General features: G+C 60.0%; 3 protein-coding genes across 5 annotated transcripts in view; 1 reads left to right on the top strand and 2 right to left on the bottom strand.

Moving 5' to 3' along the window:
* Positions 1 to 24: 24 nt before the first annotated feature.
* LOC309583644 (suppressor of SWI4 1 homolog) lies at positions 25 to 13,723 on the top strand. Of its 3 annotated transcripts, XM_082299423.1 has the most exons (13): positions 25 to 84; positions 1,746 to 1,916; positions 2,951 to 3,052; positions 3,962 to 4,012; positions 5,338 to 5,508; positions 6,770 to 6,846; positions 8,225 to 8,332; positions 9,311 to 9,434; positions 9,705 to 9,783; positions 11,050 to 11,179; positions 11,956 to 12,014; positions 12,045 to 12,191; positions 12,834 to 13,723. In XM_082299423.1, the coding sequence occupies exons 1-13, from the start codon at positions 67 to 69 to the stop codon at positions 13,322 to 13,324; spliced, it is 1,728 nt and encodes a 575-aa protein (XP_082155549.1). In that variant the 5' UTR covers positions 25 to 66; the 3' UTR covers positions 13,325 to 13,723. The 3 variants fall into 3 exon arrangements, with proteins under 3 accessions (XP_082155549.1, XP_082155548.1, XP_082155547.1); XM_082299422.1 differs by having other exon boundaries at positions 8,228 to 8,332; positions 11,956 to 12,191; XM_082299421.1 differs by having other exon boundaries at positions 11,956 to 12,191.
* Positions 13,724 to 14,262: 539 nt separating this feature from the next.
* EIF3G (eukaryotic translation initiation factor 3 subunit G) lies at positions 14,263 to 21,151 on the bottom strand. Its single transcript, XM_082299265.1, has 11 exons — positions 21,074 to 21,151; positions 20,135 to 20,184; positions 19,688 to 19,780; positions 18,691 to 18,779; positions 17,636 to 17,695; positions 16,905 to 17,009; positions 16,542 to 16,731; positions 16,019 to 16,126; positions 15,117 to 15,253; positions 14,918 to 15,024; positions 14,263 to 14,370 (listed from the first exon to the last, which is right to left on the bottom strand). The coding sequence occupies exons 1-11, from the start codon at positions 21,091 to 21,093 to the stop codon at positions 14,355 to 14,357; spliced, it is 975 nt and encodes a 324-aa protein (XP_082155391.1). The 5' UTR covers positions 21,094 to 21,151; the 3' UTR covers positions 14,263 to 14,354.
* A 135-nt stretch (positions 21,152 to 21,286) lies between these two features.
* Positions 21,287 to 27,990, bottom strand: part of DNMT1 (DNA methyltransferase 1) — a 28,282-nt gene continuing 21,578 nt past the window's right edge. The window contains 7 exon segments of the mRNA XM_082299322.1: positions 21,287 to 21,932; positions 22,067 to 22,157; positions 23,320 to 23,436; positions 23,894 to 24,057; positions 24,153 to 24,348; positions 24,819 to 24,996; positions 26,180 to 26,346. Of these exon segments, the coding sequence (XP_082155448.1) occupies positions 21,889 to 21,932; positions 22,067 to 22,157; positions 23,320 to 23,436; positions 23,894 to 24,057; positions 24,153 to 24,348; positions 24,819 to 24,996; positions 26,180 to 26,346 (957 nt within the window). The 3' untranslated portion in view covers positions 21,287 to 21,888.

The raw sequence follows: 27,990 nt of genomic DNA, 5'->3' as shown, positions 1-27,990 counted from the left end.
GGAAGTGGCCGGAAGGCGCGGGGGGGGACACACCGGAAGTAGCGGAGGCCGCGTGGAGGCGCCGGGATGGGGCGGCCCGGGAAGGTCGGGAAGGAAAAACCGGGAAAAAAGCGGGAAAAAGCGGGAAAAACCGGGAAAATCGAGGGGAAATGGGGGTCTGGGAGGCTCAGGGGAGCGGCGGCGGGTCGGGAACGGCGGAGGGAAGGCGGCGGCAGCGGGAATGGGCCCGGAGGGGGGAAAAAGGGGGGGGAGGGGAAGATTTGAGATCCCAAAATTTTGGGAATCGTGGGGGGAAAAGTGGGATCGGGTGTGGGGGAGGGCCGGAATTCCCAACGTTTGCGGTCTGCGGCCGCTCCTGAGGGGAAAAAGAGGGGATTTGGGAGTGGGAATTCCCAAAATTCGGGCTCTCTGTTCCTTTTCCTTCGGGAAATCGGGATTGGCGGGCTCGGAATTCCCGGGATTTTGGGGTCATTCCCAGCATTCCCAGGGCCGGGAATTCCCGGGATTTTTGGGGTCATTTCCAGGCCGGCAATTCCCGGGATTTGGGGGTCATTCCCAGCATTCCCAGGCCGGGCAATTCCCGGGATTTTGGGGTCATTCCCAGGCCGGGAATTCCCGGGATTTTGGGGTCATTCCCAGGCCGGCAATTCCCGGGATTTTGGGGTCATTCCCAGGCCGGCAATTCCCGGGATTTGGGGGTCGCTCCCAGCATTCCCAGGCCGGCAATTCCCGGGATTTGGGGGTCATTCCCAGCATTCCCAGGCCCGGCAATTCCCGGGATTTGGGGGTCATTCCCAGCATTCCCAGACCGGCAATTCCCGGGATTTGGGGGTCATTCCCAGCATTCCCAGGCCCGGCAATTCCCGGGATTTTGGGGTCATTCCCAGGCCGGCAATTCCCGGGATTTTGGGGTCGCTCCCAGCATTCCCAGGCCCGGCAATTCCCGGGATTTGGGGGTCGCTCCCAGCATTCCCAGGCCCGGCAATTCCCGGGATTTGGGGGTCATTCCCAGGCCGGCAATTCCCGGGATTTGGGGGTCATTCCCAGCATTCCCAGACCGGCAATTCCCGGGATTTGGGGGTCGCTCCCAGCATTCCCAGGCCGGCAATTCCCGGGATTTGGGGGTCATTCCCAGCATTCCCAGGCCCGGCAATTCCCGGGATTTGGGGGTCATTCCCAGCATTCCCAGGCCGGCAATTCCCGGGATTTGGGGGTCATTCCCAGCATTCCCAGACCGGCAATTCCCGGGATTTGGGGGTCGCTCCCAGGCCCGGCAATTCCCGGGATTTGGCGGTCATTCCCAGCATTCCCAGGCCCGGCAATTCCCGGGATTTGGGGGTCATTCCCAGCATTCCCAGACCGGCAATTCCCGGGGTTTTGGGGTCGCTCCCAGCATTCCCAGGCCCGGCAATTCCCGGGATTTGGGGGTCATTCCCAGGCCGGCAATTCCCGGGATTTGGGGGTCATTCCCAGGCCGGCAATTCCCGGGATTTGGGGGTCGCTCCCAGCATTCCCAGGCCGGCAATTCCCGGGATTTGGGGGTCATTCCCAGGCCGGCAATTCCCGGGATTTGGGGGTCATTCCCAGCATTCCCAGGCCGGCAATTCCCGGAATTTGGGGGTCATTCCCAGGCCCGGCAATTCCCGGGATTTGGGGGTCATTCCCAGCATTCCCAGGCCGGCAATTCCCGGGATTTGGGGGTCATTCCCGCATTCCCAGGCGCGGCCGTTCCGGGTTTTCCGCAGAGCCGCTGGCAGCGCCGGGAGCGCGCGCGGGCTCGGGAGCGCGCGGAGCTCGGGTTCGGCTCCGCCCCGCACTCGTTCGTGTTCCCGCGGGGCCGCCCCGGCAGCGGCGTCCGGAGCCTCGTCAGGGACCTGCGGCGGGTCCTGGAGCCCTACACGGCCCGGAACCTGCAGGTGAGAGGGACTGGGAGCACTGGGAGGGACTGGGGTTACTGGGGTTACTGGGATTGGGGCACTGGGGTTACTGGGGTTACTGGGATTGGGGCACTGGGAGCATCCGGAGCCTCGTGAGGGACCTGAGGCGGGTCCTGGAGCCTGACACGGCCCGGAACCTGCAGGTGAGGGACTGGGAGGGACTGGGGTTACTGGGGTTACTGGGATGGGCACTGGGGTTACTGGGATTGGGGCACTGGCGTTACTGGGATTGGGGCACTGGGGTTACTGGGATTGGGGCACTGGCGTTACTGGGATGGGCACTGGGGTTACTGGGGTTACTGGGATAGGCACTGGGGTTACTGCGGTTACTGGGATTGGGGCACTGGGGTTACTGGGGTTACTGGAATAGGCACTGGGGTTACTGCGGTTACTGGGATTGGGGCACTGGGGTTACTGGGATTGGGTCGTTCCTCCCAGGAATTCTGCAGTTTCCAGGGGGTTTCCCTCAAGAATTCCCGGTTTTCCCCTCAGGAATTCCGGGCTTTTTCCCTCAGGCACTCCGGGTGTTTTCCCTCAGGAATCCCGGGTTTTTCCCCTCAGGCACTCCGGGTGTTTTTCCCTCAGGAATCCCGGGTTTTTTCCCTCAGGCACTCAGGGTGTTTTCCCTCAGGAATCCCGGGTGTTTTCCCTCAGGTACTCCGGGTGTTTTCCCTCAGGAATCCCAGGTTTTTCCCTCAGGCACTCCAGGTTTTCCCCTCAGGAATTCCGGGGTTTTTTCCCTCAGGCATTGCGGGTGTTTCCCCTCAGGAGATTCGGGGGTTTTTCCCTCAGGAATCCCAGGTTTTCCCTCAGGAATTCCGTGTTTTTTCCCTCAGGCACCCCGGGTGTCTCCCCTCAGGAATTTTGGGGTTTTTTCCCTCAGGAATCCCGGGTTTTTCCCTCAGGAATCCCGGGTTTTTTCCCTCAGGAATCCCAGTTTTCCCCTCAGCAATTCCGGGGTTTTTCCCTCAGGAATCCCAGGTTTTCCCTCAGGCATTCCGGGTGTTTTCCAGGTGCGCCGGAGCAATTCCCTGCGGGACCTGGTGGCCGTGGCCGGCCCTTTGGGAGTCTCCCAATTCCTGGTGCTCAGCAAATCCCAGACCGGGATCAACCTCGTGAGTCCGGGGCCAGTCCGGGCCGGGATTTCCAGGGAACGCTCGGGAATTCGGGAATTCGGGAATTGGGGGTCCCTGGGAGGGGCTGGAATTCCCAAATTCTCGGGCTCCCGGCCCCTCCCAGACGGGGAAAAAAGGGGAGGGAAGAGCTGGGAATTATTTGAGAATTTGGGAATTGGATTCCCAGCATTTCCTGGGGTTTTTCTGGGATTTTTTCCTAGATTTTTCCAGGATTTTTTCTGGGATTTTTCCGGGATTTTTTCCAAGATTTTCCCGGAATCTTTTCCAGGATTTTTCCTGGGATTTTTCCAGGATTTTTTCTGGGATTTTTCTCAGATTTTTCCGGGATTTTTCTCAGATTTTTCTGGGATTTTTCCTGGGATTTTTTCCAGGATTTTTCCGGGGTTTTTCCTGGAGTTCTCCAGGTTTTTTCCCAGGATTTTTCTAGGATTTTTCCTGTTTCTTTCCTGGGATTTTTCCAGGATTTTTCTGTGATTTTCCCAGGATTTTTCCAGGATTTTTCCTGAGATTTTCCAGGATTTTTTTCCTGGGATTTTTCCAGGATTTTTTCTGGGATTTTTGTGGGCTTTTCCTTGGATTTTTGCGGAATATTTCCAGGATTTTTCTGGGATTTTTCCGGGATTTTCCCCAGGATTTTTCCCAGGATTTTTCCAGGATTTTTCCTGGGATTTTCCAGGATTTTTTTCCTGGGATTTTTTGCAGGATTTTCTCAGGATTCTCCCAGGATTTTCCCGGATTTTTTTCCGGGATTTTTCCCCAGATTTTCCCGGCATTTTTGCCTAGGATTTTCCCAGGATTTTTCCTGGGATTTTCCCAGGATTTCCCGTAATTTTTTCCGGAATTTTCCCGGCATTTTCCCACCTCTGAAACTTTTCCTCCTTTTCCCAGAAAATTTTCCGGCTGCCCGGGGGTCCCACCCTGACCTTCAAAGTGCTGCAGGTGGGAATTCGGGGAATTTGGGGCACTTTGGGGGAATTTGGGGGGGATTTGGGATTTGGGGAAGGCTGGGAGGGTTTGGGGGTTTGGTTTTTTTTTGGGATCCCTGAGGGTTTTTAAGGAATTCTTGGGGATTTTTTGGCGATTCCAGGGTGGATTTTTTGGGATTCCAGTGGGAATTCCGGGATTCTTTGGGATCCCATCCCGGTTTTTCCCCATTCCCAGCAATCCATGATCCAGAACCTGGGGGGGGTTTTGGGATTGGGTTTTTTTGGGATTGGGGTTTTTTGGGGATTCTGGGGTGGATTTTTTTGGGGATTCCAGTGGGAATTCCAGGCTTTTCCCAGCTCCCATTCCCATGTTTCCCCCCTCCCCAGTACTCCCTGGTGTGGGATGTGGGGGTTCTTTGGGATTGGGGGTTTTTTTGGGATTGGGGATTTTTTGGGATTCTGGGGTGGATTTTTTTGGGATTCTGGGGTGGATTTTTTTGGGATTCTGGGGTGGATTTTTTGGGATTCTGGGGTGGATTTTTTGGGTTTCTGGGGTGGATTTTTTTGGGATTCTGGGGTGGATTTTTTTGGGATTCTGGGGTGGATTTTTTGGGTTTCTGGGGTGGATTTTTTTGGGATTCTGGGGTGGATTTTTTTGGTTTCTGGGGTGGATTTTTTGGGATTCTGGGGTGGATTTTTTTGGGATTCTGGGGTGGATTTTTTGGGATTCTGGGGTGGATTTTTTGGGATTCTGGGGTGGATTTTTTTGGGATTTCCCGGGCTCCCATCCCTGTTTTTCCCTCCCCAGTACTCCCTGGTGTGGGACGTGCGGGGTTTTTGGGATGGGGTTTTTTGGGGAAGGGGTTTTTTTGGGAAGGGGTTTTTTTGGGATGGGGTTTTTTGGGATGGGGTTTTTTTTGGGATTCTGGGGTGGTATTTTGGGATTCTGGGGTGGACTTTTTGGGATTCTGGGGTGGATTTTTTTGGGATTTCCCAGCTCCCATCCCATTTCCCCCCTCCCCAGTACTCCCTGGTGTGGGACGTGCGGGGTTTTTTTGGGATGGGGTTTTTTGGGGATTCTGGGGTGGATTTTTTGGGTTTCTGGGGTGGATTTTTTTGGGATTCTGGGGTGGATTTTTTTGGGATTCTGGGGTGGATTTTTTTTGGGATTTCCCGGGCTCCCATCCCTGTTTTTCCCTCCCCAGTACTCCCTGGTGCGGGACGTGCGGCGTTTTTTGGGATGGGTTTTTTTGGGGATTCTGGGGTGGATTTTTTGGGATTCTGGGGTGGATTTTTTTGGGATTTCCCGGGCTCCCATCCCTGTTTTTCCCTCCCCAGTACTCCCTGGTGCGGGACGTGGTGTCGGCGCTGCGGCGGCACCGGATGCACGAGCAGCAGTTCCGGCACCCCCCCCTCCTGGTGCTCGGGAATTTCGGGACGCCCCAGATCCACGTGAAGCTCACGGCCGGAATGTTCCAGGGAATGTTCCCGGCCCTCAACGTGCACAGGGTGAGCGGGAAAGGGGAAAAGGGGATTTGGGAATGGGGGAAAAGGGGATTTGGGAATGGGGAAAAGGGGATTTGGGATTGGGGGAAAGGGGATTTGGGATTGGGGGAAAAGGGGGATTTGGGAATGGGGGAAAAGGGATTTGGGATTGGGGGAAAGGGGATTTGGGATTGGGGGAAAAGGGGATTTGGGAATGGGGGAAAAGGGATTTGGGATTGGGGGAAAGGGGATTTGGGAATGGGGGAAAAGGGGATTTGGGAATGGGTGAAAGGGGATTTGGGAATGGGGAAAAGGGGATTTGGGATTGGGGGAAAAGGGGATTTGGGATTGGGGGAAAAGGGGATTTGGGATTGGGGGAAAAGGGGATTTGGGATTGGGGGAAAGGGGATTTGGGAATGGGGGAAAGGGGATTTGGGATTGGGGGAAAGGGGATTTGGGATTGGGGGAAAGGGGATTTGGGAATGGGGAAAAGGGGATTTGGGAATGGGGGAAAGGGGATTTGGGATTGGGGGAAAAGGGATTTGGGAATGATGGAAAGGGGAAAAGGGGATTTGGGAATGGGGAAAGGGGGATTTGGAATGGGGAAAGGGGAATTCGGGATTCGGGGGCTGGGAATGGGGAAAGGGGGAGGGATTTGGGAATGGGGAAAGGGGGATTTGGAATGGGGAAAGGGGAATTCGGGATTCGGGGGCTGGGAATGGGGAAAGGGGGAGGGATTTGGGAATGGGGAAAAGCAGGATTTGGGATTGGGGAAGAGGAAAAGGGAGGATTTGGGATCTGGGGAGGGTTGGGAAGAGGGGGAGGGGCGGGAAAGGGGGGAGAGGGGTCCGGGAAGGGCCGGGCCTGGGAACGTCCCCTTCTCCTCGTTTCCCTGGTTTTTCGTTCCCCTTTTCCTTCCCTGTCCTTTTTCCTTCCCTTTTTTCTTCCTTTCCTTTCCCTTCTTTCCTTCCTATTTTCCTGCCAATTTTTCTTTCCCTTTTCCCCCCTTTTTTCCCCCCTTTTTTCCTCCCTTTTTTCCCCCCTTTTTCCCCCCCTTTTTTCCCCCCCTTTTTTCCCCCCTTTTTTCCCCCCTTTTTTCCCCCCTTTTTTCCCCCCTTTTTTCCTCCCTTTTTTCCCCCCTTTTTCCCCCCCTTTTTTCCCCCCCTTTTTTCCCCCCTTTTTCCCCCCCTTTTTCCCCCCCTTTTTCCCCCCCTTTTTTCCCCCCTTTTTTCCCCCCTTTTTTCCTCTCCCCCATTCCCATTTTCCCCCATTTTTCCCTCTCCAGGTCAATCTCAACTCCATCCGTCGCTGCGTCCTCGTCTCCTACGACGCCGACTCCCAGCTCCTGGAATTCCGCCATTAGTGAGTGTGGGATCCCAAACCCGGCCCCAATCCCTCAATTCCCATCCCAAATCCCCAATTCCCATCCCAAATCCCCCAATTCCCATCCCAAATCCCTCAATTCCCATCCCAGATTCCCCAAACCCGGCCCCAATCCCCAATTCCCGTCCCAAATCCCTCAATTCCCATCCCAAACCCCCCAATTCCCATCCCAAATCCCTCAATTCCCGTCCCAAATCCCCCAATTCCCGTCCCAAATCCCCAATTCCCATCCCAAATCCCTCAATTCCCGTCCCAAATCCCCCAATTCCTATCCCAGATTCCCCAAACCCGGCCCCAATCCCCATTTCCCGTCCCAAATCCCCCAATTCCCATCCCAAATCCTTCAATTCCCATCCCAAATCCCCCAATTCCCGTCCCAAATCCCTCAATTCCCATCCCAAATCCCTCAATTCCCATCCCAAATCCCCCAATTCCCATCCCAGATTCCCCAAACCCGGCCCCAATCCCCAATTCCCATCCCAAATCCCTCAATTCCCATCCCAAATCCCTCAATTCCCGTCCCAAATCCCCCAATTCCCATCCCAAATCCCCCAGTTCCCATCCCTCAATTCCCCAAACCCGGCCCCAATCCCCAATTCCCATCCCAAATCCCTCAATTCCCCTCCCAAATCCCCCAATTCCCCTCCCAGATTCTCCAAACCCCGGCCCCAATCCCCCAAATTCCCATCCCAAATTCCCCAAATTCCCATCCCAAATTCCTGAATTCTCAAATTCCCAAATCCCCCAAATTCCCCTCCCAAATTCCCCTCCCAAATTTCCAAATTCCCATCCCAAATTCCCATCCCAGATTCCCAAATTCCCATCCCAAATTCCCCAAATTCCCATCCCAACTTCTCCCTCCCAAATTCCCATCCCAATTTCCCAAATTCCCATCCCAAATTCCCATTCTAAATTCCCCTCCCAATTTCCCTGTTTCTCTGTCCGTTTTCCCTTTTTTTTTCCTCTTTTCCCATTTTTTCCCCCTTTTCCCTTTTTTCCCCCTTTTCCCTTTTTTCCCCCTTTTCCCTTTTTTCTCCCCTTTTCCCTTTTTTTTTTCCCCCATTCCCATTCCTTTCCCGCTCTTTGCTGGGTTCCCATTCCCAATCCCAGCACCGTGAGTGTCCTTCCCGTTCCCCATTCCCGTTTTTCTCCAATCCTTCCACCTTTTTCCCAAATTCCCGTGGTTTTGCCCCAATCCCAGCCCTGTGAGTGCCGTTCCCATTCCCGTTTCTCCGTGCTTTTCCCATTTTTTTCCCAAATTCCCACGATTTTCCCCCAATCCCAGCAGTGTCAGGCTCCTTCCCCGTTCCCACGTTCCCGTTTTTCCCAAATTCCCGTGGTTTTGCCCCAATCCCAGCAGCATCAAGGTCGTTCCCGTGGGGCTCAGCCGTGGCCTCCGGAAGCTTCTCCAGGAGAAATTCCCCGACCTGAGCCGGGCGGACGACGTCAGCGAGCTGCTCACGGGGTGAGGACACCTCGGGGACCTTGGGGGGACCTTGGGGACATCAGGGACACCTTGGGGACCTTGGGGGGACCTTGGGGACCTTGGGGGGACCTTGGGGACATCAGGGACACCTTGGGGACATCGGGGACACCTTGGGGACATCGGGGACACCTTGGGGACACCTCAGGGGGACATTGGGGATGTCAGCGAGCTGCTCACGGGGTGGGGACACCTTGGGGACACCTTGGGGACATCAGGGACATTGGGGACACCTTGGGGACATCAGGGACACCTTGGGGACACCTTGGGGACGTCAGCAAGCTGCTCACAGGGTGAGGACACCTTGGGGACCTAGGGGGGACCTTGGGGACATCAGGGACACCTTGGGGACACCTTGGGGACACCTTGGGGACCTTGGGGGGACCTTGGGGACATCAGGGACACCTCGGGGACACCTCGGGGACATCAGTGAGCTGCTCACGGGATGAGGACACCTCAGGGACCTTGGGGGGACCTTGGGGACATCGGGGACACCTTGGGGACATCAGGGACACCTTGGGGACATCGGGGACACCTTGGGGACCTTGGGGGGACCTTGGGGACATCGGGGACACCTCAGGGGACATCAGGGACACCTTGGGGACATCAGGGACACCTTGGGGACACCTTGGGGACGTCAGCGAGCTGCTCACAGGGTGAGGACACCACAGGGACCTTGGGGGGACCTCGGGGACATCGGGGACACCTTGGGGACACCTTGGGGGGACATCGGGGACACCTCGTGGGGACATTGGGGATGTCAGCGAGCTGCTCACGGGGTGGGGACACCTGGGGGACACCTTGGGGACATCAGGGACAGCTTGGGGGCATCACGGGGACCTCGGGAACACCTCAGGGACATCGGGGGGACCTTGGGGCCACCTCGGGGCCACCTCAGGGCCGTGTCCGGGGATGTCCCCTGGGCCCCGCGGTGTCACCGGCCCCTCCCCTCCCCCCCAGGGGCGTCGCCCTGTCCGAGAGCGAAGCGGAGCCCGACGGGACCCAAAACGTGCTGGAATTGCCCCAAAACTGCGCCGGGCGCGGGAACGCGGCAACACAACAGAGCGCGGTCAGGCTGACCGAGGTGGGACTGGGGGATACTGGGGGATACTGGGGGGATACTGGAGGGGACTGGGGGGACTGGGGACACTGGAGGGATACTGGGAGACACTGGGGGGGACAGGACAGTGGGGGATACTGGAGGGGACTGGGGATACTGGGGGACACTGAGGGGATACTGGGGGCGGCGGGGACACACTGGGGGGACACTGGGGACACGGAGGGGACCCCAGGGTGGGGTTGGGTGCCAGGTGCCACCGCGTCTCACCGGGGTGTCCCCCCCGTGTCCCCCCAGATCGGGCCCCGGCTGACGCTGCAGTTGGTGAAGGTGGAGGAGGGGCTGGGCCAGGGCAACGTCCTGTACCACGGGCTGGGTGAGTGCGGGGGAGGGGACACACCTGGGATGGGGGGGGACACCTGGGATAGGGGGGGACACACCTGGGATAGAGGGGACACACCTGGGATAGGGGGGGACACACCTGGGATAGAGGGGACACACCTGGGATAGGGGGGGACACACCTGGGATAGAGGGGACACACCTGGGATGGGGGGGACACACCTGGGATAGAGGGGACACACCTGGGATAGAGGGACACACCTGGGATAGAGGGGACACACCTGGGATGGGGGGGGACACACCTGGGATAGAGGGGACACACCTGGGATAGAGGGGACACACCTGGGATGGGGGGGACACACCTGGGATAGAGAGGGGGACACACCTGGGATAGAGGGGGACACACCTGGGATGGGGGGGACACACCTGGGATGGGGGGGACACACCTGGGATAGAGGGGACACACCTGGGATAGAGGGGGGCCACACCTGGGATAGAGGGGGACACACCTGGGATGGGGGGGGACACCTGGGATAGAGGGGACACACCTGGGATGGGGGGGACACACCTGGGATAGAGGGGGACACACCTGGGATGGGGGGGACACACCTGGGATAGAGGGGGACACACCTGGGATAGAGGGGGACACCTGGGATAGAGGGGGGGACACACCTGGGATAGAGGGGGACACACCTGGGATAGAGGGGGGCCACACCTGGGATAGAGGGGGACACACCTGGGATGGGGGGGGACACCTGGGATAGAGGGGACACACCTGGGATGGGGGGGACACACCTGGGATAGAGGGGGACACACCTGGGATGGGGGGGACACACCTGGGATAGAGGGGGACACACCTGGGATAGAGGGGGGGACACACCTGGGATAGAGGGGACACACCTGGGATAGAGGGGGGGACACACCTGGGATAGAGGGGACACACCTGGGATGGGGGGGACACACCTGGGATAGAGGGGGGGACACACCTGGGATAGAGGGACACACCTGGGATAGAGGGGGGGACACACCTGGGTGACACATGAGGGAGGGGTCTCACCTGTCCAGGTGTGCCCAGGTGTGTGTGAGGGTATGCCAGCTGTGCCCAGGTGTATCCCAAGTGTATCCCAGGTGTGCTCAGGTGTACCCCAGCTGTATCCCAGGTGTGCCCAGGTGTGTGTTAGGGTGTCCCAGGTGTGCTCAGGTGTATCCCAGGTGTGCTCGGGTGTATCCCAGGTGTGTGTTAGGGTGTCCCAGGTGTGCCCAGGTGTGCCCAGGTGTGCTCAGGTGTCTCTCCCTGCCCAGCCCCCAAAGGTGAGGAGGAGCTGCGGGAGCTGCTGGCCCAGAAGGAGCAGCGGCTGCAGCTCAGGGCCGAGCGGCGCCGGAAGCAGGAGCAGGACCTGGAGCGGAAACGGCAGCAGCGGCTGCGGCACAGGTGAGAGAGAGCCAGGTGTGCCAGGGGCACGGGAGAGCCAGGTGTGCCAGAGCCAGGTGTGCCAGGGGCACGGGAGAGCCAGGGGTGCCAGGGACACAGGTGAGAGCCAGGTGTGCCAGGGGCACGGGAGAGCCAGGGGTGCCAGGGACACAGGTGAGAGCCAGGGGTGCCAGGGGCACGGGAGAGCCAGGTGTGCCAGGGGCAGGGGAGAGCCAGGGGTGCCAGGGGCACGGGAGAGCCAGGTGTGCCAGGGACACGGGAGAGCCAGGTGTGCCAGGGGCAGGGGAGAGCCAGGGGTGCCAGGGGCACGGGAGAGCCAGGTGTGCCAGGGACACGGGAGAGCCAGGTGTGCCAGGGGCAGGGGAGAGCCAGGGGTGCCAGGGGCACGGGAGAGCCAGGTGTGCCAGGGACACGGGAGAGCCAGGTGTGCCAGGGGCAGGGGAGAGCCAGGGGTGCCAGGGGCACGGGAGAGCCAGGTGTGCCAGGGACACGGGAGAGCCAGGTGTGCCAGGGGCAGGGGAGAGCCAGGGGTGCCAGGGGCACGGGAGAGCCAGGTGTGCCAGGGGCAGGGGAGAGCCAGGTGTGCCAGGGGCACGGGAGAGCCAGGGGTGCCAGGGACAGGTGAGAGCCAGGTGTGCCAGGGGCACGGGAGAGCCAGGTGTGCCAGGGACAGGTGAGGGTGGCAGGAGGCTCCCAGGTGAGGGAGCCTGACCAGGTCCATCCCAGGTGCCCCCTCCCCTGTCCCTCACCTGTCCCTCCCCTCTCCGTCCCCCCAGGGAGCGCAGCCTGGCCGGGATGGGCCGGGCCGGGCCCAGCGCAGCCGGGGGTGCCACAGGTGGCACAGGTGGCTCAGGAGGTGGCACAGGTGGCTCAGGAGGTGGCACAGGAGGTGCCCAGGACGGTGACAGCGGCGCCGAGGACCCCGGCACACCTGGGGCAGGTGAGGCCGAGCCGTCGGACGAGGACGAAGCCGAGTACTACAGACAGGAGCTGGGGGAGGAGCCCGACGCAGGTGAGGGCTGGGGGGGTCCTGGGGGGTCCATGTGAGTTTGGGGGGAATAAAGGTGAATTTGGGGTTTCCAGGTGGGTTTAGGGGGGATCCAGGTGGGTTTAGGGGGGATAAAGGTGAGTTTGGGGGGAATAAAGGTGAATTTGGGGTTTTCAGGTGAGGTTTGGGGAGTCTCCGGTGATTTTGGGGTGGATAAAGGTGAATTTTGGGGGATCCAGGTGATTTGGGGGGGATGAGTTTGGGGTTTCCAGGTGGGTTTTGGGGGGTTCCAGGTGAGTTCGGGGGGGGATAAAGGTCAGTTTTGGGGGGTCCCAGTGATTTAGGGGGAGTTCCAGGTGAGTTTTGGGGGGGATAAGGGTGAGTTTGGGGGGACCCAGGTGATTTTGGGGGAGGATAAAGATGAATTTGGGGTTTCCCAGGTGGGTTTTGGGGGTTTCCAGGTGATTTTGGGGGAGGGCTGGGCCTGATCCCCCCTTCCCCCCCCCCCCTTGGAAGTGGCTGATGACGCAAAATTCCGTGAATTCCCGTGATTTCGGATCAAAGTAAACGCTCTGACACTTCCGGGCCAATCCTGGCACCCCAAATCCCCCTTTTTGTCTCCCAATTCCCATTTTTTCCCCTCTGAATTCCCGTTTTTCCCCCCAGATCTGTTCCCAAGCCGCTCCAAGAGGAAGCGAAGCCCCTCGGGCGCTCCCCGAGCCCGGAAACGACGGAGGCAGAGCCAGGAGGGGGCCCTGGACACCCCCAAATCCCACCCAGGAACCCCAAAATCCCACCCCAGGAAACCTGGGACCCCCAAATCCCACCCAGGAACCCCCAAATCCCATCCTGGCACCCCAAAATCGCATCAGGGCACCCCAAAATCCCACCCAGGACATCCTAAAAACCCCAAATCCCAACGGGGAACCCCCAAATCCCACCCTGGCACCCCAAAATCGCATCAAGGCACCCCCAAATCCCACCCAGGACATCCTAAAAACCCCAAATCCCAACGGGGAACCCCCAAATCCCACCCAGGACATCCTAAAAACCCCAAATCAGCCCCGAAGCCGAGGAGGGGCCGTGGGAAGCTCCTGACCCTCAGGAAAACCCCAAATTTCCATCGGCCGGGACGGGCCCGGAAAGGGAAAAACTGAGGGGGGGGAGGGGAATTTGGGATCCTCAAGGGGAATTTGGGATCCCCCAGGAGGAATTTGGGGTCCCCAGGAAGAGTTTTGGGGTGTCCTCAGGGAATTTTGGGATCCCCCCAGGAGGAATTTGGGGTCCCCAGGAAGAGTTTTGGGGTGTCCTGAGGGGATTTTGGGATCCCCAAACCACCCCTCCAAAACCCACGTGAGACAACCCCAAAAAATGGGGAAAAAACACCCTAAAAATGGGGGAAAACCCCCTAAAATGGGGGAAAAAAATCCCCAAAATGCCCGGTGGGGACTGGAGCAGCTTCCAGGAGCTCCCGGGGCCGGGATTTGGGGTCGGGAGCCCGGGAATTGGGGGTTTTTTCCCTCGGGAAGAGGGGATTAAAGGCGGCTCCACCCCCAGGGCCTCGTGTGGTTCCTTTTTCCAGGAAAAACCCCTCTTTCCCCACCCCAAAATCCCTCTTTTTCTCCCCAAACCTCTTTTACCTGCAGAGATCCCACTTTTCCCACCCTAAATCCTTTCTTTCCTACACAAAATCTCCTTCTTCCAGCGAAAAATCTCATTTCTTTACCCCAAATCCCCCTTTATCCCCACCAAAAATCTGCATTTTCTGCCATTTCCCAAAAGAAATTCTCCCCCCCTGCCCCCCCCTTTTTTTTGCCAGAAATTTCCCTTTTTTTCACCAAAATTCCCATTCTTCCAACAGAAATCCCACTTTTTCTACCCCAAATCACCTTTTTTTCCCTACCAGGAATTTCCCAGTTTCCAACTACAAATCCCAGTTTTTCCTCAGCAGAAATTCCCGTTTTTCCAGCCCCCAAAAATCCCCTTTTTTTTTTTTTTTTTCTACCAGGAATTTCCCCTTTTCCACCAGAATTCCCGGTTTTTTCCCAGCTGGAAACTTCGGGATGAGCCCAAAAGCTGGGACAGGGACGGGGGGCAGTGACCAGAACCTGGGGCTTTATTGAACTGGGAGCCAACTGGAGCAAACTGGGAGCCACTGGGATCCAGCTGGAGCAAACTGGGAGCGGCTCAGTTGGTGGAGGGTCTGTGGGGGAAGGAGAAGGGGGGTCAGGAAAGGGGACAGGGACACCCCAAAAGGTGACAAGGACACCCCAAAGGTGACAAGGACACCCCAAACTGGGCCAGGGACACCCCAAAGGTGACAAAGCCACCCCAGAGGTGACAAGGACACCCCAAAAGGTGACAGTGGCACCCCAAAGGTGACAAGGACACCCCAAAAGAGGGCCAGGGACCCCCCCCGGGTCCACCCCAGAGGTGACAAGGACACCCCAAACAGGGCCAGGGACACCCCAGAGGTGACAAGGACACCCCAAAAGTTGACAGTGGCACCCCAGAAGGTGACAAGGACACCCCAAAAGGTGACAGGGACCCCCAAACAGGGACAATGGCCCCCCCAGAAGTGACAGTGGCCCTCCAAAACAGGATCAGGGACCCCCTGGCTCCACCCCAAAAGGTGCCAGTGACACCCCAGAGGTGACAATGACCCCCCCAAGGTGCCAGTGGCCCCCCAAACAAGGCCAGTGGCCCCCCAGAGGTGCCAGTGGCCCCCCAGAGGTGCCAGTGGCCCGTACTTGGCCCACTCCACGTTGAGGATGAGGTGGTCGTAGCCGAAGCCGGACACTCCCGCGATGGCCCTGGCCGCGTCCTCGCGCCGGTGGAAGCTGATGAAGGCGAAACCCTGAGGGGAGGGGAGGGAACAAAACGGGGATAAAAAGCCAGGAAACGGGAAAAAAGGAGGGCCAGCGGCACCGCCGAGGTCGCCAAGGGCACCTTGGACTGGCCGGTGGTCTTGTCCTTGGCCAGGTAAATGCGGGAGATGGAGCCGAAGGGCCGGAAGAGCTCCTGCAGGTCGGTCTCGCGCGTGTCCTCGGACAGGTTGGTGACGCGGATGGTGGCGTTGTCATCGGCTGCGGACAGGCCGGACGGTCAGCACCCAGTGGTGACACCCATGGGAGCCCCAGGACAGGCCGGACGGTCAGCACCCACCAGGGACACCCATGGGAGCCCCAGGACAGGCCGGACGGTCAGCACCCAGTGGTGACACCCATGGGAGCCCCAGGACAGGCCGGATGGTCAGCACCCAGCGGGGACACCCATGGGAGCCCCAGGACAGGCCGGATGGTCAGCACCCAGTGGTGACACCCATGGGAGCCCCAGGGACAGGCCGGATGGTCAGCACCCAGCAGGGCCACCCAGGGACAGGCTGGACGGTCAGCACCCAGTGGTGACACCCATGGGAGCCCCAGGACAGGCCAGACGGTCAGCACCCAGTGGTGACACCCATGGGAGCCCCAGGACAGGCCAGACGGTCAGCACCCACCAGGGACACCCAGGGGAGCCCCGGGGACACCCAAAAGAACCCAAAAGGAGCCCGAGAGGAGCCCAGGTGTCCCCAAAAGCAGCCCAGAGGTGTCCCCAGAGCCCCCCAGGTGTGTCCCAGGTGTGTCCCAGGTGTCCCCAACCCCCCTCCAGGTGTGCCCAGGTGTGTCCCCAAATCCCTCCACGTGTCCCCAGGTGTCCCCAACCCCCCCCAGGTGTGCCCAGGTGTGTCCCCAAACCCCCCCAGGTGTGCCCAGGTGTGTCCCCAAACCCCTCCAGGTGTGCCCAGGTGTGTCCCAGGTGTGCCCAGGTGTGTCCCAGGTGTCCCCAAACCCCCCCAGGTGTGCCCTCACCGCGGCGGTTGGGCTGCATGGACTCCCCGCGCCGGCTGGCCCCGTCCCTCAGGCTGGGCGGGACGTACTTGCCCGTCTTGCTCACCTGGGCGGCCACCGGCTCCGGCTCTGCGGGGACAGGGGGGCAGAGTGTGAGAAACGGGGGGAATTCCCCCCAAAAAAGCGGGATTTGGGGCTCCTGCCCCGGGGAATCTTCTCCTTTTCCCCCGTGGACAGCCCCAGGTGCCCGGCAGCTCCACCACAGAGACCCCGAACGTCACCAACCTCTGGGAGCCCACACGGAAATGGGGGAAAAGGTGGGGAAAATGGGAAAAAGTCCCAAAAAAAGCGGGATTTGGGGCTCCTACCCCTGGGAATCTTCTCCTTTTCCCCCGTGGACGGCCCCAGCTGCTCGGCAGCTCCACCACAGCGACCCCGGGGCCACCACAGAGACCCCGAATGTCACCAACCTCTGGGAGCCCACACGGAAATGGGGGAAAAGGTGGGAAAAACTCCCCAAAAAAGCGGGATTTGGGGCTCCTACCCCCGGGAATCTTCTCCTTCTCGCCCGTGGACAGCCCCAGCTGCTCGGCCAGCTCCTTCTGCATGGGGCCCAGCGTGTCCTTGTAGGGGCAGCGCGTGGTCCAGTGGTCGCCCTTGCAGATGCGGCAGGACACGATCTTCTGGCCCTTGAGCTTGTTCATGGGGTCCTCCTCCTCCTGGCAGTTGAGGTCCTGCAGGGACACCGGGGTCACACCTGGGGGCACCTGGGTCACACCTGGGTCACACCTGGGACACCCTCACACACACCTGGGCACACCTGGGTCACACCTGGGCACACCTGGGACACCCTCACACACACCTGGGCACACCTGTCCCCCACCCTGTCCCCGCCCTCTCCCCGCACCTCCTTGCTGGTGATGAAGGTCATGAAGACGTCGTCGCTCACGGTCGTCGTGGCCACGTTGGGCCCGGGGGCGTCGAACTCCGAATTCCCGAACTTCTTCCAGTTCTGGGGGGGGGGGAGGGGAAATGGGGGAAAAGAGTCTGAAAATCCCCGGAATTGGGGCTGGGGGGGAATTCCCGTTCCCTGCTCCCAGGCCTGAGAGAATCCCTCACCCTGCTCCGTAGGGAATCCCCTGTTCCCAAGGAAAACATTCCCCATTCCCACGGGGATCAATCACTCCCCATTCCCACGGGGATCAATCAATCAATCCCCATTCCCAGGGGGATCAATCAATCCCCTTTCCCATTCCCACAAGAATCAATCGATCAATCAATCCTTTTTCCCACGGTGATCAATAAATCCCCTTTCCCATTCCCACAAGAATCAATCAATCAATCAATCAATCAATCCCTTTCCCCACGGCAATCAATCACTCCCTTTTCCCATTCCCATAGAAATCAATCAATCAATCAATCAATCCCTTCTCCCATTCCCACAGGAATCAATCAATCAATCAATCAATCCCTTTTCCCATTCCCATAGAAATCAATCAATCAATCAATCAATCCCTTTTCCCATTCCCATAGAAATCAATCAATCAATCAATCAATCAATCCCTTCTCCCATTCCCACAAGAATCAATCGATCCATCAATCCCTTTTCCCACGGCGATCAATCACTCCCCCCCTGACCTTGCGCCGGGCCACGGCCTTCGAGGCTTTCCGGGTCTCGATGCGGAACGTTCGGATGATCTGGGGACGGGAAAGCGGGAATGGGGCGGGGCCGACCCGAAAACCCCCAAAAATCCCCAAATTCGGGGTTCCTGCAGCACCTGAGCGCCCAAAATCCCCAAATTTGGGGTTCCTGCAGCACCTGAGCGCCCAAAAATCCCCAAATTCGGGGTTCCTGCAGCACCTGAGCCCTCAAAATCCCCAAATTCGGGGTTCCTGCAGCACCTGAGTGCCCAAAATCCCCCAAATTCGGGGTTCCTGCAGCACCTGAGTGCCCAAAATCCCCCAAATTCGGGGTTCCTGCAGCACCTGAGCGCCCAAAAACCCCGAATTCAGGGTGCAAAGGCCCCAAATTTGGGAATTCTTGCAGCACCGATCCCCAAAACCCCCAAATTCGGGGTGCAAAGGAGCCAAATTTGGGAATTCTTGCAACACCTGATCCCAAAAACCCCAAATTTGGGGGTTCCTGGAGCACCTGAGCCCCAAGAAAGCCAAACTCGGGATTTAGAAGTGCCAAATTTGGGGTTCAGGTGCCAAATTTGAGGCTTCTTGAAACAACTGAGCCCCAAAAAAAGCCAAATTTGGGGCTCAGGTGTCAAATTTGGGGCTCAGAGATGCCAAATTCAAGTAACCTAAACACCTGAGCCCCAAAAAAGCCCAATCTGGGGTTCAGAGGGGCCAATTTTGGGGGTTCCTGGAACACCTGAGCCCCAAAAAACCCCGAATTTGGGGTTCAGGTGCCAAATTTGGGGCTCAGGTGCCAAATTCAAGTTCCCTGGATCACCTGAGCCCCAAAAAAGCCAAATTTGGGGTTCAGAGGTGCCAAAGTTGGGGCTCAAGTGCCAAATCTGAGGCTTCTTGAAGCACCTGAACCCCAAAGAAATCGAATTTGGGGTTCAGAGGTGCCAAATTTGGAGCTCAGGTGCCAAATTTGAGGCTTTTTGAAGCACCTGAGCCCCGAAGGTGCTGAAGTGGAAGCCCGGGGGTGCCCACCTGTGCCCACCTGTGCCCCTCACCTTGACCTTGCGCCCGTCCTCCTCCTCGCGGTACTCGGTGATGGTTTTGATGTTGCCATTGACGACCTCCTTGGGGGACGGGAGGGGCCCTGGGGACAGGCACAGGTGAGCCCAGGTGTGCCCAGGTGTGCCCAGGTGTGCCCAGGTGTGTTCCCAGCTCTCCCAGGTGTGGCCCATGTGTGCCCAGGTGTGCCCCAGGTGTGCCCAGGTGTGCCCCAGGTGAGCCCAGGTGTGCCCCAGGCATCCCCAGGTGTGCCTCACATGTGCCCAGGTGAGCCCCAGGTGTGTTCCCAGCTCTCCCAGGTGTGGCCCATGTGTGCCCAGGTGTGCCCCAGGTGAGCCCAGGTGTGCCCCAGGCATCCCCAGGTGTGCCTCACATGTGCCCAGGTGAGCCCCAGGTGTGTTCCCAGCTCTCCCAGGTGTCCCCAGGTGTGCCCAGGTGTGGCCAGGTGTGCCCCAGGTGTGTTCCCAGCTCTCCCAGGTGTGGCCCATGTGTGCCCAGGTGTGCCCCAAGTGTGGCCAGGTGTGTTCCCAGGCATCCCCAGGTGTGCCTCACATGTGCCCAGGTGAGCCCAGGTGTGTTCCCAGCTCCCCCAGGTGTGCCCCAGGTGTGCCCAAGGTGTGCCCAGGTGTGCCCAAGGTGTGTTCCCAGCTCTCCCAGGTGTGCCCAGGTGTGCCCAGGTGTGCCCAAGGTGTGTTCCCAGCTCTCCCAGGTGTGTCCCTCCCTGCCACGTGTGTCCAGCTGTGTCCCCAAAGCCCCCCAGCTGTGCCCCTCCCCCCAGCTGTGCCACTCCCAGCTGTGCCCCTCCCCCAGCTGTGCCCCTCCCCCCAGCTGTGCCCCTCCCCCCAGCTATGCCCCTCCCCCCCAGCTGTGCCCCACCCCTCAGCTGTGCCCCTCCCCCCCAGCTGTGCCCCTCCCCCCCAGCTGTGCCCCTCCCCCCAGCTGTGCCCCACCCCTCAGCTGTGCCCCTCCCCCCAGGTGCCCCCCCAGCCTCACCTCCCTTGAGCAGCTCGGCCTCGGCGCTGGAGGGGCCGCCCAGGACCCCGGGCAGGGGCAGGTCCTTGAGCAGCTCGCTGGTGATCACCTTGTCTGGGCACGGGGGGCATCACCTGGGCTCAGGTACCCCTCACCTGGGCACAGGTACCACCCAAGCACCCCCTCCCCTGGGCACAGGTACCCCTCCCCTGGGGGAGCCATCCCACCCTTCCCCAGCCCCTGGAACGGTTCCTTGTCCCAAAGAACTCGGGTGCCACCTCGGGCAGGTGTCATGGGTGCCACCTCAGGCAGGTGTTACAGGTGCCACAGGTGCCACCACGGGCAGGTGCCACAGGTGCCACAGGTGCCACCACGGGCAGGTGCCACAGGTGCCACCACGGGCAGGTGTTACAGGTGCCACAGGTGCCACCTCGGGCAGGTGCCACAGGTGCCACAGGTGCCACTCACCATCTTCTCCTCCCTCCTCCTCCACCTGGTCGGCCCAGCTGGGCTTGGAACTGCCGGGACAAAACAGCCTCAGGTGCCCCTGTGCCACCCTCAGGTGCTCCTGTGCCACCCTCAGGGTCCCTGTGCCCCCCTCAGGTGCTCCTGTGCCACCCTCAGGTGCTCCTGTGCCCCCCTCAGGGTCCCTGTGCCCCCCTCAGGTGCTCCTGTGCCACCCTCAGGGTCCCTGTGCCCCCCTCAGGTGCTCCTGTGCCACCCTCAGGGTCCCTGTGCCCCCCTCAGGTGCCCCTGTGCCCCCCTCCTGTCCCTGTGCCCCCCTCAGGTGCCCCTGTGCCCCCCTCCTGTCCCTGTGCCCCCCTCAGGTGCTCCTGTCCCTGTGCCACCCTCAAGGGTCCCTGTGCCACCCTCAGGGTCCCTGTGTCCCTTCTCTCAGGGGTCCCTCCTGTCCCTGTGCCCCCCTCTTGTCCCTGTGCCCCCCTCAGGGTCCCTGTGCCCCCCTCAGGGTCCCTCCTATCCCTGTACCCCCCCTCCCCCCCCGCCACCCCGTCCCCTCACGGCCACAGTCCCGCCCGAGGCCCCGCCGGGGCCGTGGGACCCCAAACCGGGACCCCAAACCGGGAGCTCCGGAACCCCGGCTCGGGACCGACCGGGCCTCACACCCGGGACCCCCCGACCGAGCCCCACCGCGCCCCGCCGCCGCTCCCGGATCCCAGCCCAGACGCCGTTCCCGGCCCCTGTTCCCGGTCCCGGTTCTCCCCTCACAGCCACAGCCCCGATGCCCCCCCCCCCCCCCCCCAAACCCCCCGCCGCTCCCGGATCCGCTCCCGATCCACCCTCAACCCCATCCTGGACGCCAATCCCGGTTCCCCGCCCCGCTCCCGCCGCCAATCGCCGCTCCCGGTGCCGTTCCCGGCGCCGTTGCTGCTGTTTCCCCCCCCTCACTCGTAGTCCCCGGTCGGCATCGCCTCCGCCGCCCTCACGCCGCACACCGGAAAGGCCGGCCGCCACTTCCGGCGCGCACGCGTCACTTCCGGCGGGGAGAGGGCGGGAAAGCGCCCCGCGCGCGGCATGGCGGGAAGCGGTTGCTAAGCAACGGCGCCATGAGGCCTGCGGCCTACTCGTAGCGCGGCGGGAACCAAGTGTTTATAATTTATAGGCGCGATTTATTTGAAGAAATATTACAACATATAAAAACTACATAAAGTATCGAGTTCCACCTTGTACAAAGCGGCCGCGGGGGGGTCGGTACAATGCGATAAAAACAAGGGAGCGGGCCCTGGGGGGGGCTGGGGGGAGGTTGGAGCAGCACAGAGAGCGCGGAGGGAGGGGGAATTTAAAAAAATAAAAATTAAAAAATAAACAAAAGCGAAACAGGAAAAATAAATTTAAAAAACAACAAAAAAAAAGAAGATGGAAACAAAACCAGAAATTCCAGGGGGAAAAAAACCAAGAGGAAAAAGGAGAGAGAAAAATTTAAAAAGCCCAAGGGGAAAATAAGGGGGACGCAGTTAAAAAAAAGGGGAAAAAGGCAGAAAAAAAACCAGGAAAAAGGGGTAAAAAAGGGGGAAGAAAAAAGAGAAAAGAAGAGAAAAAATAGAGGAAAAATGAGGGCAAGGCAGAGAAAAAGTGGGGGGGAAAAAAAAAAAGTGGGGGGAAAAAAAAAAAGCCAAAGCAAAGCGAACCAAAAGGCCAAAAACCATCCCCAAATGAACCAAGGCACCTCCCCGGCCCCCCGGGCGGCTCCGGCCTCCCCGGCCTCAGCCGTCCGCCTCCATCGGCTCCTGCGGCGCCACGCGGGGCCCTGCGGGACAACGGGGCTGCGCTGACGCCGCGGGGACACCACGGGGGCACCACGGGGGCACCACGGGGGCACCACGGGCACCCCAAGGGCAGCCCGGGCACCCCGCGGCGCCGGCGGGGCGGTCACTCACTCACCGGCCGTGTCCTGGCGCAGCTTGGCCACGGCGCAGGCCTTGATCTCCAGCCCGATGGCCTTGGCCAGGGGCGGTGGCACCGCGTTCCCCACCTGCGGACAAGGGGCACGGGGCAAGGTGGGACAGAGGGACAGCGGGCACTGGGGACAGAGGGACAACGGGACAACGGGCACTGGGACAAGGTGGGACAAAGGGACAAGGTGGGACAGAGGGACAGCGGGCACTGGGACAACGGGGGACAGAGGGACAACGGGACAACGGGCACTGGGACAAGGTGGGACAAAGGGACAAGGTGGGACAGAGGGACAAGGTGGGACAGAGGGACAACGGGCACTGGGACAAAGGGACAATGGGCACCAGGACAATGGGCATGGGAGAATGTGGGACAGAGGGACAAGGGGGGACAGAGAGACAACGGGCAGGGGACAATGGGCATGGGACAATGTGGGACAAAAGGACAATGGGCATGGGGACAAAGGGACAATGTAGGACAGAGGGACAACGGGCACTGGGACAAAGGGACAATAGGCACCAGGACAACGTGGGACAGAGGGACAAGGTGGGACAAAAAGGGACAACGGGCACCGGGATAATGGGCATAGGACAATGTGGGACAAAGGGACAATGGGCATGGGGACAAAGGGACAATGGGATAATGGGACAATGGGACAATGGGACAATGGGACAATGGGCACCGGGACAAAGGGACAACGGGATAATGGGCATAGGACAATGAGCACCGGAACAAAGGGACAATGGGATAATCGGACAATGGGACAATGGGCACCGGGACAAAGGGACAATGGGATAATGGGCATGGGACAACGGGCATGGGACAATGGGCACCAGGACAAAGGGACAACGTGGGACAGAGGGACAATGGACACTGGGACAAAGGGACAATGGGCACCAGGACAATGGGCATGGGACAATGGGCATGGGACAATGGGCACTGGGACAAAGGGACAATGGACACGGGACAAGGGACAGGGGACAACAGGACACTGGGAAAGCAGGACAGTGGGGACAAGGCCAATGGGAAATGGGGCACTGGCCATGGGACAGCGGCCAATGGGGACAGTGGGGGAAATGGGACAACGGGGACAACAGGACAAAGGGACAATGGCCATGGGACAACGGGGACCACAGACAGCGGGACACGGGACAATGGGACAACAGACAGCAGGACAGAGGGATGATGGGCACAGGGACAATGGGACACCAGCTCCATGGCACCGTGCCAGGGCCACCGACCTGTCTGTGCTTGTCCAGGATGTTCCCGAAGAGCCGGTAGGTGTCGGGGAAGCCTTGGGAGCGGGCGCATTCCCGCACGCTGACCACCCTGTGCTGCTCCGGGTGCAGCACCCGGCCCTGCAACGGCCACGGAAGCCACCACGGTTGGGACATGGTGGGCATCGGGCACCACCAAAGCCAACCACTGGGACATGGTGGGCATTGGAGAGCACCAAACACAACCATTGGGACATGGTGGGCATCGGGCACCACCAAAGCCAACCACTGGGACATGGTGGGCATTGGAAACCACCAAAGTCAACCATTGGGACATGGTGGGCATTGGAAACCACCAAAGTCAACCATTGGGACATGGTGGGCATTGGAGAGCACCAAAGTCAACCATTGGGACATAGTGGGCATTGGAGAGCACCAAACACAACCATTGGGACATGGTGGGCATCGGGCACCACCAAAGCCAACCATTGGGACATGGTGGCCACTGGACACCATCAAACCCACCCAAGGGCTACCACATGGTGGCCACCGCACACCTCCACCAAACCCCCGCCATGACCACGGTTCCTTGCCCCACCTGCTTGCCCATGGGCTCGGGGTTGGTGACGGTGGTGCTGAAGAAGCCGTCCCACTCCAGGCGCCCATAGAGCCCGGCCCAGTGGTTGTGCCGGTTGCCGGTGTGCGGGAGGCACCACGGGATCAGGGTGTTGAACTGCCGGTCGGCCGGGTCGCACGGCTTCCCTGGGAACACGCACACAAAACCACCCCCGGAATTTCGGGAAAGGGCAACGCCCAACCCCGCCCGGGGACGTGGTTTTGGGGGGGCCAGCACCCACCTTCGGCGCAGGAGCAGACGCCGCGCAGGGCGCCGGAGCTGCTGCGGCCGTTCTTGCGCTCGTGGTGGGTGTAGCGCAGCTTCCTCGTGGTGGTGCCGTCCGACAGCCGCACCTCGATGTTGGGCAGGTCCCGCCAGTCGGAGCCGGGCGCCAGCGGGATGTGCCGCATCCGCGCCGCCACCAGCGCGCTCATGTCCTGCCGCGGCCAGCCCGGCATCACCGCGGGCCGCGGGCGGGGGGACGGCGAGGGACGACGGGGGGCGGTGGGCACCACCGGGGGCATTGGAGACCGTCGGGGAGCGGTTGGGGTTCAGGGGAAGGGTAGGGAGAGGTGGCTCCCAGGGGATCCACCGGTTCCCAGGGGATCCACCAGATCCCAGTGGTCCCACCAAGCTCCCAGTGGCTTCACCAGTTCCGAAACCACCACTCCCAAACCTCCACCAGCTCCCACCACCTCCTAAAACCTCCACCAGCTCCCACCACCTCCACCATTCCCGATATCCCCACCTCTCCCACCACCTCCACCATTCCCGATATCCCCACCTCTCCCACCACCTCCACCATTCCCAGCCACCATCCCGATTCCAGGCACAGCCCCCCGGGGAAGCCCCGGGGCCGCTCCCTCGGCGCGATCCCGGAGGGATCCGGGGGCTCCCGCTGCCGCACCTTGCAGATGTGATCCCTGAGGATGGGCTGGTACTGGGAGCCGCGGATCTGCCGCTGGAACCACGACTGGGGCTCGCCATTGTAGGAGATCTCCAGCGCCGAGGCGCCGTTGCGGATCTCCGGCAGGTCCGACATCGTGTCCCGCACCGTGATGGTGCGGAACGGCCCCGAGTACGTCCTGGGAGTGGACAGGGGCCGTGAGCGGCCGGAATTCCCGGCGCCGAATTCCCGACATGGAATTCCCAGTGCTGAATTCCCAACATGGAATTCCCAACATGGAATCCCCGACATTGAATTCCCAGTGCTGAATTCCCAACACGGAATTCCCAACATCGAATTCCTGACATGGAATCCCCGACATTGAATTCCCAGTGCTGAATTCCCAACACGGAATTCCCAACATTGAATTCCTGACATGGAATCCCCGACATGGAATCCCTGACATGGAAATCCCAGTGCTGAATTCCCAACACGGAACTACCAACATCGAATTCCCAACACGGAATTCCCAACATGGAATCCCTGACATGGAATTCCCAGTGCTGAATTCCCAACACGGAATTCCCAACATCGAATTCCCAACATGGAATCCCTGACATGGAATTCCCAGTGCTGAATTCCCAACATTGAATTCCTGACATCGAATTCCCGACACTGAATTCCCAACATTGAATTCCTGGCCCCGAATTCCCAACACGGAATTCCCAACATGGAATTCCCAACATCGAATTCCCGGCCCCAAATTCCCGACATGGAATTCCCAACGTGGAATTCCCAGTGCTGAATTCCCAACATGGAATTCCCGCCATCGAATTCCCGGCGCCGAATTCCCAACATGGAATTCCCAACACGGAATTCCCAACACGGAATCCCCAACACGGAATCCCCAACATGGAATCCCCAGTGCTGAATTCCCAACATGGAATTCCCGCCATCGAATTCCCGGCCCCGAATTCCCGACATCGCATTCCTGGCGCCGAATTCCCAACACGGAATTCCCGACATGGAATTCCTGACATCGAATTCCTGACACTGAATTCCCAACATGGAATTCCCGGTGCCGAATTCCCAACATGGAATCCCCGACATGGAATTCCCAACATCGAATTCTTGGCCCCGAATTCCCAACATGGAATTCCCGACATGGAATTCCCAGTGCTGAATTCCCAATGTGGAATTCCTGGCTCCCAGTTCCCAACATGGAGCTCCCGACATGGAATTCCCAGTGCCGAATTCCAGACGTGGAATTCCTGACACCGAATTCCTGGTGTGGAATTCCTGGCTCCCAATTCCCAACGCTGCATATCCCAACATGGAATTCCCGACGCCGAATTCCCGACTCGGAATTCCCGGGCCCTCACCGGGTGATGTTGCTGACGAACTTCTTGTCGTCCACCACGACGCTGAGCTGGCAGGCGCGGGGGGCGAAGACGTGCAGGGGCTCCGGGAACATCGGCAGCTTCTCGCCCGGAGCCGCCGCCAGGACGATGGCGCGGCGCCGCGTCTGTGCCACGCCGTACTGCCCGGCCTGCGGGGACAGCTGCTGAGGGGCTGCGGTGGCCCTCACGGGGCTGGGGATGCCCCAGAGCCACCCAAGGAGCCAACTGGGACTATGGAAGGGACAATTCCTGAAGGTCTGTGGTGGCCCTCACGGGGCTGGGGATGTCCCCAGAGCCACCCAAGGAGCCAACTGGGACTATGGAAGGGACAATTCCTGAAGGTCTGTGGTGGCCCTCATGGGGCTGGGGATGTCCCCAGAGCCACCCAAGGAGCCAACTGGGACTTTGGAGGGGACAGGTCTTGGAGGAACTGGAGCGTCCCCTCATGGACCTGGGGATGTCCCTAAAGCCACCCAAGGTTCCCATTGGGACTTTGGAGGGGACAATTCCTGAAGGTCTGTGGTGGCCCTCACGGGGCTGGGGATGTCCCCAGAGCCACCCAAGGAGCCAACTGGGACTATGGAGGGGACAGGTCTTGAAGGTCTGTGGTGGCCCTCACAGAGCTGGGGATGTCCCCAAAGCCACCCAAGGTTCCCATTGGGACTTTGGAGGGGACAATTCCTGAAGGTCTGTGGTGGCCCTCACGGGGCTGGGGATGTCCCCAGAGCCACCCAAGGAGCCAACTGGGACTATGGAGGGGACAGGTCTTGAAGGTCTGTGGTGGCCCTCACAGAGCTGGGGATGTCCCCAGAGCCACCCAAGGAGCCCATTGGGACTTTGGAGGGGACAGGTCTTGGAGGAGCTGGAGCGTCCCCTCAAGGAGCTGGGGATGTCCCCAGAGCCACCCAAGGTTCCCATTGGGACTATGGAGGGGACAATTCCTGAAGGTCTGTGGTGGCCCTCATGGGGCTGGGGATGCCCCAGTGCCACTCAAGAAGCCCATTGGGACTATGGAGGGGACAATTCCTGAAGGTCTGTGGTGGCCCTCACGGGGCTGGGGATGTCCCCAGAGCCACCCAAGGAGCCAACTGGGACTATGGAGGGGACAATTCCTGAAGGTCTGTGGTGGCCCTCACGGGGCTGGGGATGTCCCCAGAGCCACCCAAGGAGCCAACTGGGACTATGGAGGGGACAATTCCTGAAGGTCTGTGGTGGCCCTCACGGGGCTGGGGATGCCCCAGAGCCAACCAAGGAGCCAACTGGGACTTTGGAGGGGACAGGTCTTGGAGGAACTGGAGCGTCCCCTCATGGGGCTGGGGATGTCCCAGAGCCACCCAAGGAGCCAACTGGGACTATGGAAGGGACAATTCCTGAAGGTCTGTGGTGGCCCTCATGGGGCTGGGGATGTCCCCAAAGCCACCCAAGGAGCCCATTGGGCCTTTGGAGGGGACAGGTCTTGGAGGAGCTGGAGCGTCCCCTCAAGGAGCTGGGGATGTCCCCAGAGCCACCCAAGGTTCCCATTGGGACTTTGGAGGGGACAATTCCTGAAGGTCTGTGGTGGCCCTCACGGGGCTGGGGATGTCCCCAGAGCCACCCAAGGAGCCAACTGGGACTATGGAAGGGACAATTCCTGAAGGAGCTAGAGAGTCCCCATCCTTGCTGAGCCCCCACAGAGCTGAGAACGGCCTCAAAGCCACCCACTCCTCCTTTGGAGAACCAGCTGGGAATTGAGAATTTCTTTGGGAACGTCCCCAAGGAACAAGACGACCAACTTGTCCTTGGGTGCCAAAAAA

Source organism: Coloeus monedula (genome assembly GCF_965178545.1).
Source record: "Coloeus monedula genome assembly, chromosome: 31".
Classification (NCBI taxonomy): Eukaryota; Metazoa; Chordata; class Aves; order Passeriformes; family Corvidae; genus Coloeus; species Coloeus monedula.
The sequence above is the reverse complement of the archived record's forward strand: the minus strand, read 5'-3'. Positions and strand labels throughout refer to the sequence as shown.

Coding starts and splice junctions, on each gene's coding strand:
- LOC309583644 (XM_082299421.1), top strand. Junction 6,847..8,224: donor CTCCTGGAATTCCGCCATTA/GTGAGTGTGGGA, acceptor CCCCAATCCCAG/CAGCATCAAGGTCGTTCCCG. Junction 9,784..11,049: donor CGTCCTGTACCACGGGCTGG/GTGAGTGCGGGG, acceptor CTCCCTGCCCAG/CCCCCAAAGGTGAGGAGGAG.
- EIF3G (XM_082299265.1), bottom strand. CDS start 21,093: ATGCCGACCGGGGACTACGA. Junction 16,127..16,541: donor GAAGGAGAAGATTCCCGGGG/GTAGGAGCCCCA, acceptor CTGTCCCCGCAG/AGCCGGAGCCGGTGGCCGCC. Junction 15,254..16,018: donor CATGCAGCCCAACCGCCGCG/GTGAGGGCACAC, acceptor GCCTGTCCGCAG/CCGATGACAACGCCACCATC.